At 37.4% G+C, this 12,856-nt stretch overlaps 1 protein-coding gene across 1 annotated transcript; it reads right to left on the bottom strand.

The window, feature by feature from the left end:
• Positions 1–300: 300 nt before the first annotated feature.
• Positions 301–12,503, bottom strand: LOC143718661 (guanylate-binding protein 4-like). Its single transcript, XM_077209674.1, has 10 exons — positions 12,252–12,503; positions 11,464–11,656; positions 11,247–11,374; positions 5,960–6,069; positions 4,971–5,158; positions 4,468–4,710; positions 3,944–4,224; positions 2,521–2,733; positions 2,276–2,378; positions 301–1,940 (listed from the first exon to the last, which is right to left on the bottom strand). Exons 2-10 carry the CDS (start codon positions 11,636–11,638, stop codon positions 1,492–1,494), a joined length of 1,890 nt encoding a protein of 629 aa, XP_077065789.1. The 5' UTR covers positions 11,639–11,656; positions 12,252–12,503; the 3' UTR covers positions 301–1,491.
• Positions 12,504–12,856: the final 353 nt, after the last annotated feature.

The following is a 12,856-nucleotide window of genomic DNA, read 5'->3' as shown; positions in this document are numbered from 1 at the left end:
GTGCTAACATAATCTTTGGTTACAGTAGGTTGTTGTTGCTGCTGTTGTTGTTGCTGTTGTTTTTGTCACGGTAAATGGATGCAAACCAAGTACATTAAAACATTTTTTGCTATAGCTGTGAGGGAAAGTAAACAAAATCTTATTTAATTAAAAAAATTAAATCAAAAGTGCTTGTTTTAAAATAATCTCACTTACAACATTGGTTAATTGTAAAACAATGGTAAGTAATTGGAAAAAAATGTGTTTTATATTGAATTTACAGTAATATGTAAGAAGAAAGAAATCACAGAGATTAAATTAGAGTTTTCTTAGTGTTTATATTTTAAAAAGTACCATTTATCACATTTAATACAAGAATACTTGCAAAATATAAATAAATGAATAAATGTACTTTGCGCATTTATTATTGTTTAAATCAAATTTCATTTATTTTGATCAATTTATTGTACCCTTGCTAAAATAAGAAGTAGCTACGATTAATTTCTTTATACACTGCCGTTCAAAAGTTTGGGTCAGTAAGATTTTAATGTTACAAAAGCTTCTCTCTATTCTCAGATAAATTCTGTTTTTTTGAACTTTTCATTCATCAAATGATCCTGAAAACGTTTTCAACATTGATAACAATCAGAAATGTTTCTGATTCTGAAATATGCAAATCATCATGTTATACTGATTTGTGAAGGATCATGTGACACTGAAGACTGGAGTAATGATGCTGAAAATTCAGCTTTGATCACAGGAATAAATTACACTTTACTATATATTCACATAGAAAACAGCTGTAGGCCTAATATTTTCACAAAGTCGAGTCCAGTCGAGCTGGTACTGTGTAGTGGAAAAGCGCCAAATGTCACTGTTTGTGCTGACTTTTTGGATCAATTTGGCCGTCAAAATAGGCCGTCAAAATATGTAGCTTTTGCAGAAGAGAGTATTATAGCGTATTGCTCTATATAACACACTTGTTAGTAAACACAAAGGGTTGACAAGCCAATATCATGAATATTTTGCAATGTAAAACACATTTTCCTCAACTGGAACTTCTCTCAACTTGTTCAGTGGTGTGATATCTAGAAGTTTGAATTAAAAATGTTTTAGCCAAAACATGAGCATATTTTCATGACTGTTGTGAGAGAGCACAACAGTGTGAAGAGTTTAAAAAAAACAGAATAATTGTTCCTAGCAACTGTAGTGCTTAACAATATGTATTCCTTTATTTCAAAGCTGCTGTTCGGGAAAAAAAACCCTCACAGCCAGTACTGTTGAAAAGGAGGTCGAGGGGACCATGAAAAGGTGGCTCCAGTTGGCAGCAGATAGAGATGGTGGACGGATGGAAAATTAACAGAACTCAGAACTTGAAACGGCTGTGATATAACATATAAAAGTTTGTAGCTATGATTTCAAAACAACAGAAAGTCACATCAAATGCAGTGAGATTATAATAATAACAAAATCAGAAATCTGTAAAAGCAGTGAACTCCATCTTTCAACACGTCACTGTATAGAACAGGAGGACGATCGAGATGCGGGTCTGGGTCTGCTATTAATTGCTTGCATCTGCTGTCTGTGCTGTTGCCTCAGTACTTCCATGTTCTGTTCATTTCTTCGCTGCTGATCTGATATCATCTGTGCATACTTTCTCGATGTACTCTCTTCTACCACTGCATTCTTTCTCGTCAGCTCCTTTATCTCCCAGGCCATCCTGTCAGCTTTCTCCTGAAAGCCCTTCTCCATCAGGGCAGACTGCTCTCTCAGCTTACTCTCCATTGCACGCTTTGTCTCCTGTTGTTGGCGGGACATCTCCTTTTCCATCCTTTCTATGACCTGTCTCACCCTCTCTTCATTATTCTGTTGTTCAGTCTCCATCTTCTCCTCCAGTTGACGCTGCCTCTCTTCCTGTGCTATAATTTCCTGTTCCAGAAGGACTGCCCTTTCTCTCTCCTCTGGGGAGCCAAAAAAGAAGGAAACAGGTGAATTAAAGATGGAGAAGAGACAAGAGCCAATCATGGAGACAAACTTACTTAGATAAACTCTACAGTGTTATCCCACATGTTTACAATGAATACACTGATAAACTGCAGAACTCAAAATGTTGTAGATATGGAACAAGACTGCCTCAGATTCTGTAGGCCATTGACTGGCATCATTCCCTTTCTACTAGATGCATGAATAGCTTATATAGCTTACTGTTTTTATTGAAAACAACAACTGTACAACTGGGATGGTGCTATCCATCGCATCATTTGTGTCTACTATGTTGAAAACACAAAGCTTTTACCACAAATCCTTCTTTCATTTTCAGTTAGTTTATCATCAGCTTGCAGAATGGCGGTAGTCACTGCAACCTTTTCCTGTAGAAACTTCTCCAACACCTCAGCAATCTATGAGGACACACAAGGGAAGAGTAAAAGTGCTGTTTAAAAAACATAATATCACTCACATTCAAAATATATGCCACCATATTGTTATTGCATAATTATGGCTTGCATTAAAATACGACTTGTATAATTTAACATTGATGACCTTGACTTCTTTGCAGGCCAGTGTATTGTACTGATTCACAATGTCCTCCAGGTCCTGGCAGAAGAGATCGTAACCACCAGCTTTAGCATAAAATCCTTGATTGATTCTTTCTGTCATTGGGTCAGAGAGAACTGACATAAGACTTTCACATTTTGCCTCGGAAGCCTTCTCATTGTCCCAGAGATACGCATCAAACTGACGATTGATGGCTTCCTAAAACAGCACACAGAAAAACAGGAAGGATACTTAATGCTCATTATTTGAGTAATTTTGCATGTTATCCATATAATCATTTAGCAGATGCTTTTCTACAAAGCAACTTACAAGTCATATTTACCTACCAGTGCTGTAACCACTGGGAACAAGTAGGGGTTCAGTGTCTTGTCTAAGGACACTTGATATATATATATATATAGCCAGGATGCACCAGGGTTTGAACCTGGGAACCTTTTGATTTTCATTAAATTTTTCTGCCCCCTGAGCCAGTTTTCTAGGTAAAATTTAGGTGTTTATAAATTAAAAAATAAAACAATAAAATTATATTTAGCCCTGTGATAGACTGGTCAGGGTGTTTGCATGCCTATAGCCCAAGACGCTGGAATAAACTCCAGCAACCCTACATAGGTCAAGCAGTTTGGAAAATGGGTGGATGGATGGATGGAAATTTCTATTTTTTCCTTTCACTTTGCTTTATTGGATTGGGTTAAAAAAAACTTGAAAGGGATTAATAGGAATAACTAGACACTGCTTGGAACAACTTTGTCCAGATAAAGATATCTACCTGTCCTTGAAAACTACAAGCACATAACAGATAGATTACAAGGACAAACAAGTCAAACACATTGTTTGTGACTTTACTTTGTAAAGGACACATCAGAATTGGAACCATGTCACAACCTTTTTAATATATCTTACTGATATTTCAAAGCATCTGTGTTTGGTGCCTTCAGTATTTTATATTAGGCATTTGTATTGTTCCAGCCTTCGGAGTTTAAAGGGAAAGCCCTAGGTTCTTGTGCGCATGGCCCATTTATGACTGCGTTCAAAGCCCCTACTGTCGATGTGGTGGGCCTGTCTGTTTTAGAGGTTTCCCCTGCCACTCATGTGTTTCAGGGTCCCATGCAGGAAGGTCATGCCATGAATTATAGCATTTATTAAAATTCATCAGGGGGGACTGAGAGAAGCATACCTGTTTATTTACTTCCGAATGTTTATGTTTGTATGCTGTACACTCTCAGGGTGACGTATGCGTGCGTGTGTGCTTCAATGAAAACAGTATCTTAATATAGAATGGTGATTAAAATGACTTGGAACTACCCGTGCAATAAACTGGCTAGGTTTTGTTATTACACACCTTCCAGCCAATCAGACTCGAGTATTCAGACAGACCATGGTATAATTTGGAATGGCAACTCCCACCAACCTCTAAAGATGTCAAGTACTTTCCATCATGGTCCCTGAAGGAGCGTTTCATGAAGGTTTGTGTTGCCATGAGGTTGAAACACTGGTGTTCCAAAGTGATTTCATTCAGTTCCACAGGGAAGGAGTCCTTCAGCTTCTCCATTCCACTCTGGTAAACCTGAAGCCCCTCCTTCACTGCAGACTCATTCTCAATCATTGCCATGGCGATCACAGCGTTCTCCAGACACGGCACAGCCCCACTGGAGATGGTGTCCACGTACATTTTCACAAGATGCTCCAAAACTTAAGGGAGGCAGAGGGGTCAAACACAAAGAATTAAAAAAGGTCCAAATAAATGGACGTTGGCTACTTAGAATAGCAAATGGCAGTAATCAGGTATCAGAGAGGCTTATTTTCTAAAGCTGCTTTAGATTTTTCAAGCATCATGTCACGAAGATGTTGGTGAATAAAATGTGCAAAAATAGGAAACACTGCCCACCATTAAAAAAAAACGGTAATCCAAAACATTGAGACTTCCTGACTTACCTCTGCCGGTGACCGTGTGTCCATCTTTCAGATTTTTCACTTGGCTCTGCTCAAAGATAAACTGGCAGAAACGATCAGTGACCTCCAAGAATTTTTTTGAAATCTCAGCTGGGTCCAGTGTCTCCAGATAAGAAACATTGTCTGGATTGGTTGGGAATGGGAAGGTGAAACATTTCCGTGATGGGAAATATTTACGAATGCACTCTCTTGGAAGGTTGTAATTATTCACTTGACTCGAGTTTCCTTCAAAAGAACAACAGAAAGCTTTCATTCAGTCAAATGATACACAGTGTACGAAATTAATTCTTTAAAATCAAAGAAACTGTAAGCCTCCAATTTATCTAAAAAAAAAAAAAAAAAGATAATTGACTGTAGACAAACACAGGAAGTTAAAATCTGTTATTGGAACTGACTAAAACCTAGCCAGTTCCACATATCTATAAACTACCTACACAATCTGATAATGCATGTAATTAAATAAACTTTCAGGCTTTAAATATTACCTAGTTTGAGCTTCAGAGCAAACTCTAGATATTCATCTTCGGTTGCGTCTTGGCCATTGATGTTTAGCTGCAGTGTGAAGTCCCTCACAGCCCAGATGAAACTAGGGAAGAACTTCACAAACTCTGAATCATCTACAACTTCATCAGGTGATTTGATCTTGATGTACTCTGTTAGCTCAGTGACATATCTGTTTAGTGTGAGTTAAAGAACAGATTAGATAGATTCACTATGACCCAGGGACCATATATAAAATCAGTTGTTGTTTACTAAATGCAGCCAATGGCCAAATTCCAAAATACATTATACGAAAGCCATAATGACATTGAGTCTTGAGTCTTTGAATGCATGAAAATCTTTTTGAAATATAATCTGAAAGCTCTAAAATTAAACAGAGTAATTGTGACTACACTTGTTGCTTAATCCTGGCAACATAGTATGTGGCAGATGCATGGTCATTATTATCCAACTCATATATTTATGTATATATCAATATTAATATACATCAAATTATTTAAAATATACACGCACCATTTTTGCATCATGCTAAGTACAAGTAAAAATCATCCAGCAAATCATTTTTTATCAGAGAGGAAAACTCTGACCACTTCATATACCCCGAGTTTTCTGTGCTGCCTTCAGGTCGTCGTTATAGATTACCAAAGATGAAAAATAACCGATACAAATACTCCTTTGTTCCTTGTGCAATTCGATTGTTAAATAGTCCTAAAGGAATTTCTTAGGTTATTTTTATATATTGTATGCACTTAGTTTATTTTGTAATTCGTAATTTATTATTATTACTTTTAAGATGTACTGTATGTGACGGTTTGTGTCTATTTGTGCTGCATCCAAATTACCTTAAGGGACCTTAATAAAGCTTGACCTTGAATATTATTATATTGAAAGTCATACATAACAATATACTTTTAAGTTTCTGCTTTAGAAGGGCACATTGACAATGAAATTTAAATTTTGATCAGAAGGATACTGCATTTCCTCTATTGCCCTGTTGTCAATCGTCCCTCGGCTGTTCAGGACTAGAGTGCTACTCAGAAGGACGGCCAGAGAGAAGATCTTGGTGTCATGCTTTGAGTCCCCCTGAGACAAATAGAATATGGTGATTTGACATGAGACCATAATAAAGACACAATGGCTGACATTTTATTGAATGGTGCTCTTAAGAATGATCTGTGAAACAAAACGGATATCTGTCTATAATCGCGCCAGGTTGTTACAGTTTAAAATTATTCACAGACTGCAAATATCTCCTAGCCAAAGACATAAAATGTATCCTCAAACCTCTCCTGATTGCCTTAAATGCAAATCAGCGGTGGGTACATATACTCGTGTTTGGTACTGTCCTAAAATTCAGTTATACTGGCAAGATGTTCTGAAAGATATGAGCGCTATATTTAGAGCTGCTTTGGCCTGTGATCCTGTCTCACTGCTCTTGGGATATAGAGAGTAAAATCAGTCCTGGTTCAGGCAGACTATATGATATCCTCACCTATGCTGCACGCAAGAACATTTTCCTGTCGTGGATCAGCGACAAACCTCCTGCTAAAACAACTTGGCATAAACTCATCATGGAGCTTTTTCCACTGGATTACTTAACTTGCCTTCTTCATTCTTCAAAAGGACGTTTCTTAAATATTTGGACTCCTTATCTTCGCTTTACTAACTCTACCGTTGCATCTATATTGAATGGCATCGCTATAGATTAGCCATTTTTATTTGTATTGTGTCATAGGTCCTGAATATTGTCCAGATCTATGTTGTGCTGAGCTTTGTTTCTAAATAAGGTATCTGGAGGAGGGAAATAATTATGGATTTAGATAGCTCAAGGTTTAAAAAAGGGTGGGGTCTTTGAAGGGGGTTAAAAGATTTGCAAAGTTTATTCAAATGACACTTGAAATTTGTTTTAGACACTTTAAAAGGCTATATTTCAATATAGGCTAGCTATTTTTTTTCCTGTATGGCTTAAGCTAATACTTAGGTAGGCCTATGTATAAACCACACACACACAGTCCAACCACCAAATAGTTCATATAACTAAGCCTACTCACAAAGCGGCTTACAAATAATGAAATTGTATATCTCTTTCTTTAGGTCACTGCTGCTGAGCTAGCACATGTATATCATACAGTGAACCACAATTTGAGCTAAAACAGTTCTGACTGTGGGCTTAAGCTCTGTCACCGAACACTGAGCGATTCTAATATTTTTCTAAGCCGATGAGTTTTGAATGTTATATGTTGTATTTGTTAAAAATAAAATATATTATAAACTAAACAAATCCATGGTTCATTGTTGGCAAAATGATCATGATAGCCTTTATATATCTATGTGGTTCAGTCTTATATTGATTAGGCCTACTTTGCTATTCTATAAATATACAGGCCTTATAAGTTGTGTTATATGCTATAATGTATGATAGCATACAATATTCACCAGAAGTCACCATTTCAGGGGTTATTTTTATAAATTTTCTTCCGTGGGGGCATGTCACCACCACCCCACCACCCAAAAGCCCCCCCCTCCCGCCCCGCCCCGCCCCGCCGTTCCTTATTTCAATTTCAGAAAGTTGGCAACCCTATCTTGCATTCACACAGAAAACTCTCCAGCAATTTATGGAATCAAAGTTCATTGTAGATAGATAGATAGATAGATATAGATAGTGTAACGACAGATAAATCAGACGGAATTATTTGTTATATTTAACAAATAATCATCAAAACTCACTCTTGGGTCTATAGACCCACCCCCCAAATAGGGCAAAAAGGGCCTCAGTTACCATGACTACCAACTGATAAGACGGTTTATTGCTGTTAAAAATGTGGTCACGTGGAAAAGCAGAGGCCATTGGAAAGACCTACAGCCCTTAAAACAGACTTTCCTGTATTAATTTATAGACAAACTGATCTATAAATGAACATGCACCCCCGAACATTGTGTGAATGATTATTACCGTCTTGTGTAGTGTACAATTCTTTTTTGATACTATGTATTTTATGATCGAACCAACGGTCACTGTAACCTCACCTATACCATGTTTGGTCTCTATAAATTGGTACTTTAAAGATCAAAATGATGGTGTATATGATATGTTGATAGCTGCGCAACAGATTACAAGTATTACAATAACCAATCCAGCTGCACATGCAAATGACCACGCTTGAAACAAAGAGCCATAAATCTCCAACAGAGGAATTTACTGCTTGGATATTCCACCTTTCTCATTGGTCAAGCCAACCCAGAGGAGTGCAACCCTCTTTGCACATCTTGGCAATAGAATCGCCATTGGCTTGTACATTTTTTTGGTTACTCGCCAGACTGATATACTATTATAAAATTAAATATAATTTATATATATATATATATATATATATATATATATATATATATATATATATATATATACACATAGTATATATATATATACACTGAACAAAATTATAAATGCAACACTTTTGTTTCTGCCCCCATTTTGTTTTGGCCTTATATTGTGGCCATCCTAATATTTCTCTCAAATATTGTTCAGAAATCTGTCTAAATCTGTGTTAGTGAGCACTTCTCCTTTGCCGAAATAAACCATCCACCTCACAGGTGTGGCATATTAAGATGCTGATTAGACGGCATGATTATTGCACAGGTGTGCCTTAGGATGGCCACAATATAAGGCCAAAACAAAATGGGGGCAAAATCAAAAGTGTTGCGTTTATAATTTTGTTCAGTATATATATATATATATATGTGTGTGTATTTTTTTAATAGGCTATATATATAATTTTATTATTTTATATTCCACCAAATCAGCTTATCTTTGTAAAATGACACAGCTTTTTAAATATCTAAATGTACACTCTTAAAATGAGTCAATCAAGCATTATATTATGATAATCAAGCATTATTTAATGATTTAACTTTAGTAATTAGAACTAAAACTTGATAATCATTCCTGTATGCATATTTGTCATTTTAACTGAACTTAGGACTGGTGGTGGTGCTTAAGATATTGTTGGTCATTTAGTGTTTCTGTAAAAAAAATAGATAATGGTAATTCATGATAGTAATTATTATTAAAAGATAATAATCCAACTACTAATTCTACTACTAATAATGACAATATAGCATACAACGCAACCTGCTTGGTTCATGAATGTTAATCACGTTGTCAGCGTTCGCTTGAACTGATTTGCTGAAATTAAAACAGGGATGAGTGCCAGCCAATAAGATTGCCGTTTGCACATTAGCTCCGCCCACTACCGGAGAAACCAGCACTCTTATCTTCCTCCTTGTTCTTAAAAGCTGAATAATTCCAGATGAACTCCGTTATTTTGACAGGAAAATACAAAGTATATGGTTTACATGTATGTATTTATTTGTATGTAAGACTCTCGCTCTCTCTCTTTGCGTGTGTGTGAGAAACGCGATGGCGAGGGTACGCCTTCACACTAGAGTTTATGGTACGTCAAATACAGGTACGCTGAGCTGATTTTGAAATAGTAGTACAGATTGCTTGATGGAGAGCGAAACTCTTAAGTGCTCAGTCAGTGTTCAGCAAGTGAAAATATATCTATGCTAAACTTATACTTGGCATCTAACACACACACTGGCGAGTAAAATCGAATAATTTATCAGCCAATGGCCAATGACAGACATTATTTAGTCGCCCAGAGTGAAATTTACTCGAGTGGGACCTTTCTCAGGCATTATATAGCCTCTACACAATCCCTTCTCTCTCTTGGCCTTCTCGGTATGTTGGGGTTTGTGTCCTGCATGGCCTCACCAGGCCTTGACTCTCAACCAGCCATGTGCTCATTTAGAAGAGAGAGGACTCTCTCATCCACAACAGAGTCAATGACAACATCGGGAGTTTGTCACAATTTCTTCATTCAATGCAGAAGAAGTAAATAGTCGCGTTTCCACTGTCGGGCCAGGGCCGGGCCAGGGCTAACAGCGAGCCGAGCCGGGCCTTAAAGGAACACTCCACCGTTTTTTCATATTAAACTATTTTATTCCCGTAAGTAAGACGAGTTGGTACCTACCTCTCTCGTCTCAGTGCGTGTACTTAATCGCTCTGGTGCGCGGTGACACTTTGATAGCCCAGTTCATTCATTAGGGGCCAAACAGAGATGAAGTTAGAAGCGACCAAACACCTCCAAATTTTTAAGCGGGTAAAATGGATAACTATAATGTATGGCGGAATAGCACTTCGACTCAGCGCAGTAATATCATCACTCCTGAATGATCCTGGAGTGATAATATTACTGCGCCGAGTCGAAGTGCTCTCAAAGTGCTATTCCGTCATACATTATAGTCCAAAGTGTCGCCGCGCGCCAGATCGATTGAATGCACGCGCTGAGAGAGGTAGGTACCAACTCGTCTTAGTTAAGGGAATAACATAGTTTAATATGAAAAAACGGTGGAGTGTTCCTTTAAGCACCGGGCTTGCGTTTCCACTGCCGGGCCAGTAGCCACTAGCTCGGCTCGGCCCCGGCCCAACAGTGGAAACGCGGCTAATCGCTACTCCAACTATCGACTCACGGAACCAATGAGATCTTCAAAGACGTCACACAAGGCAGATGCAAGGATTGCACATTTTAAACAGAGGTTTAATAATAAGCGGTAGATACCTCTTAATGAGGTGCTTTGAAAGAAGAAAGCTGATGGTTCTTTCATAGTTAAATGAATCTTTTCCATTGTTTAATTTCCTGTTTTCGGTTTCATTGTGTCACTTACCATTTTACCCATGTATGTGTGATTGTGTGTATGTGTGTTTAGATAAGTGGTGTTTGTTATTTAGTTAATACAATTTGTGCAAGATAAAATACATATTTGGTTCTGATTCCAGTAAGACAATTATTTCACAACCCCGGAAAATAACATTTCTATTAGTTAATTAATAATCAGTATTAAGTGTTCACAGGACGAAATGATTAATTTATTGTAATATTAATGTAGCTACATAAAGTTAATCCGATTAACTGATTTAAACATTGCACAGTTTTAAATACTCATATTTCACTATGTCCTCAATTGTTTTTATTATATTTGATTATATTATCGGAGTAAAAATGTTGATTCTGTACAGATGTGTTGTGTTGTAATCTGGAAAGTTTCTGAGAATCAATAAAAAAAACCTGTTAATCTAAAAACAAAAAACTGATCCAAATGTTCATAATAATCATAACAATAATTATTTATGTTTACCTTTTTGAGCTAATTTGCTACAATAGATGGATACTACATTATGAAACTAGTTTGTCAGTCACCTTGTCCACGTCTCCGAGTCCCTCCGTGTCCAGCAGCACCAGAGTGGTTCCTGCTTTAGTGGGGTGAGACACACACCACATCCAGATACCCTTCGTCTTGGACTCGATGGTGCTGCCCAACGCAAACCCTGATAATGCCACACCAAAAAAACAAAGACTTGTATGCATATACCGGCATTTTGTTTCTCTTAAGCGTCCGGATGCTCTCGGCGCTAACCTGTTTGTTTCCCTGCAAGGCGATTCATCAGGTAGGACTTCCCGGTGCGGTAGAGACCCACCACGGCCACCACCACCACTGGCTCCTGGATCTGCTGCAGGATCTGTAGTGCTGACTCCTGCACACACAGCTTCCCTTCTGACCCAGTGTCAATCAAGCAGACTGGTTTATCCATGATCACTGGAGAATACAGCTGTCCAACAGATACACACATTTCAAATCCTTCAAGCTACTGCAGTATACTAGAAGTACAAGTCTAAGATGGAGAAATATTCCAGTAATTCTACAGTACAAAACCAGATGAGCAGCTTTTCCTTTTCTGTTTGGGGAAGTTTCTGTAAAAGTGTTTCTTATGTCGTATTAACAAACACATACACACGTAGAAAGTGAAACAAACAAAAGGCACAGAACATACTGACTTATATACATGTATAAACATTCCAATGTAAACCATATCTTTCAACAAACGCAGACATACACACTCACATAATGCATACATACACACATGACATGTTATCTCATTATCAGCACACTGAATGAGACAAAAATGCTGCAAGCTTTGTTTGTGTCCTGCTAAAATATCAGCCCGAACTCAAACTCCTCTGGTCTAAAACTTTACTGGGTTTAGTTGATTAACAAAGTCATTTGAAGCTGTAGCAAGACATGGTCCTAAATTTATCAAAACATGTAGAGTTAAAACACACACACACATTTATATATGGCTTATGGTGACTCTATGGTGATATTTCCTATCAGTTGTAATACCCATATAACTCAACGTCACTTACCCTTTTGCTTAACTTAACTTCAGTTGCTGGATCTGAGTTGTATACATGTTGTAGCTTCCTGTCATTCTGTCTGTATATCTTAAACACTCCTTCAGGTCCGGCCTCTTGAAGCTAATTGGTCTAGAGTAAGTTAGGGGATTTCTCTGGTCTCTCATTATATCTCTGTTTTTTCCCTGAGGCTGACTTACATTCCTTTTATTGTCACAGCAAATAGCAATGTGTAGTTTAACTTTTGGTTTCACTTTCAAAATAAGCAACTGCAAACATGTGTTGGCAGATACTAGAACTTCTGGGAGTATTCCCAGAATGTGCAACCACAATGTCATTGTTAATCTGTAATGTGTGTTTTTATTTTTCTCCCTCCAAATGAAATTGACTGGGAATTCCCAACAATATCTGACTTTCTTCTGGGTATCAGACATCATGAAAACATTGGGGAAATATGTTTACCTCTGTGACTCAATCAGTAGAGCATGATGCTAAAACAATGCAAAGGTCAAGAGTCCAATGTCCAGGAAGCTCTTTTCCCAGAGAAATGTATTAGTTAGTTTGGATAAAAAAACATTTGAAAGAGTAAATAAACCGTGATTCTAGCAACTAATGAT

Source organism: Siphateles boraxobius, unplaced genomic scaffold (genome assembly GCF_051911475.1).
Source record: "Siphateles boraxobius isolate OS27281-9 unplaced genomic scaffold, OSU_SipBor_1 61, whole genome shotgun sequence".
In the NCBI taxonomy this organism is placed as follows: domain Eukaryota; kingdom Metazoa; phylum Chordata; class Actinopteri; order Cypriniformes; family Leuciscidae; genus Siphateles; species Siphateles boraxobius.
The sequence above is the reverse complement of the archived record's forward strand: the minus strand, read 5'-3'. Positions and strand labels throughout refer to the sequence as shown.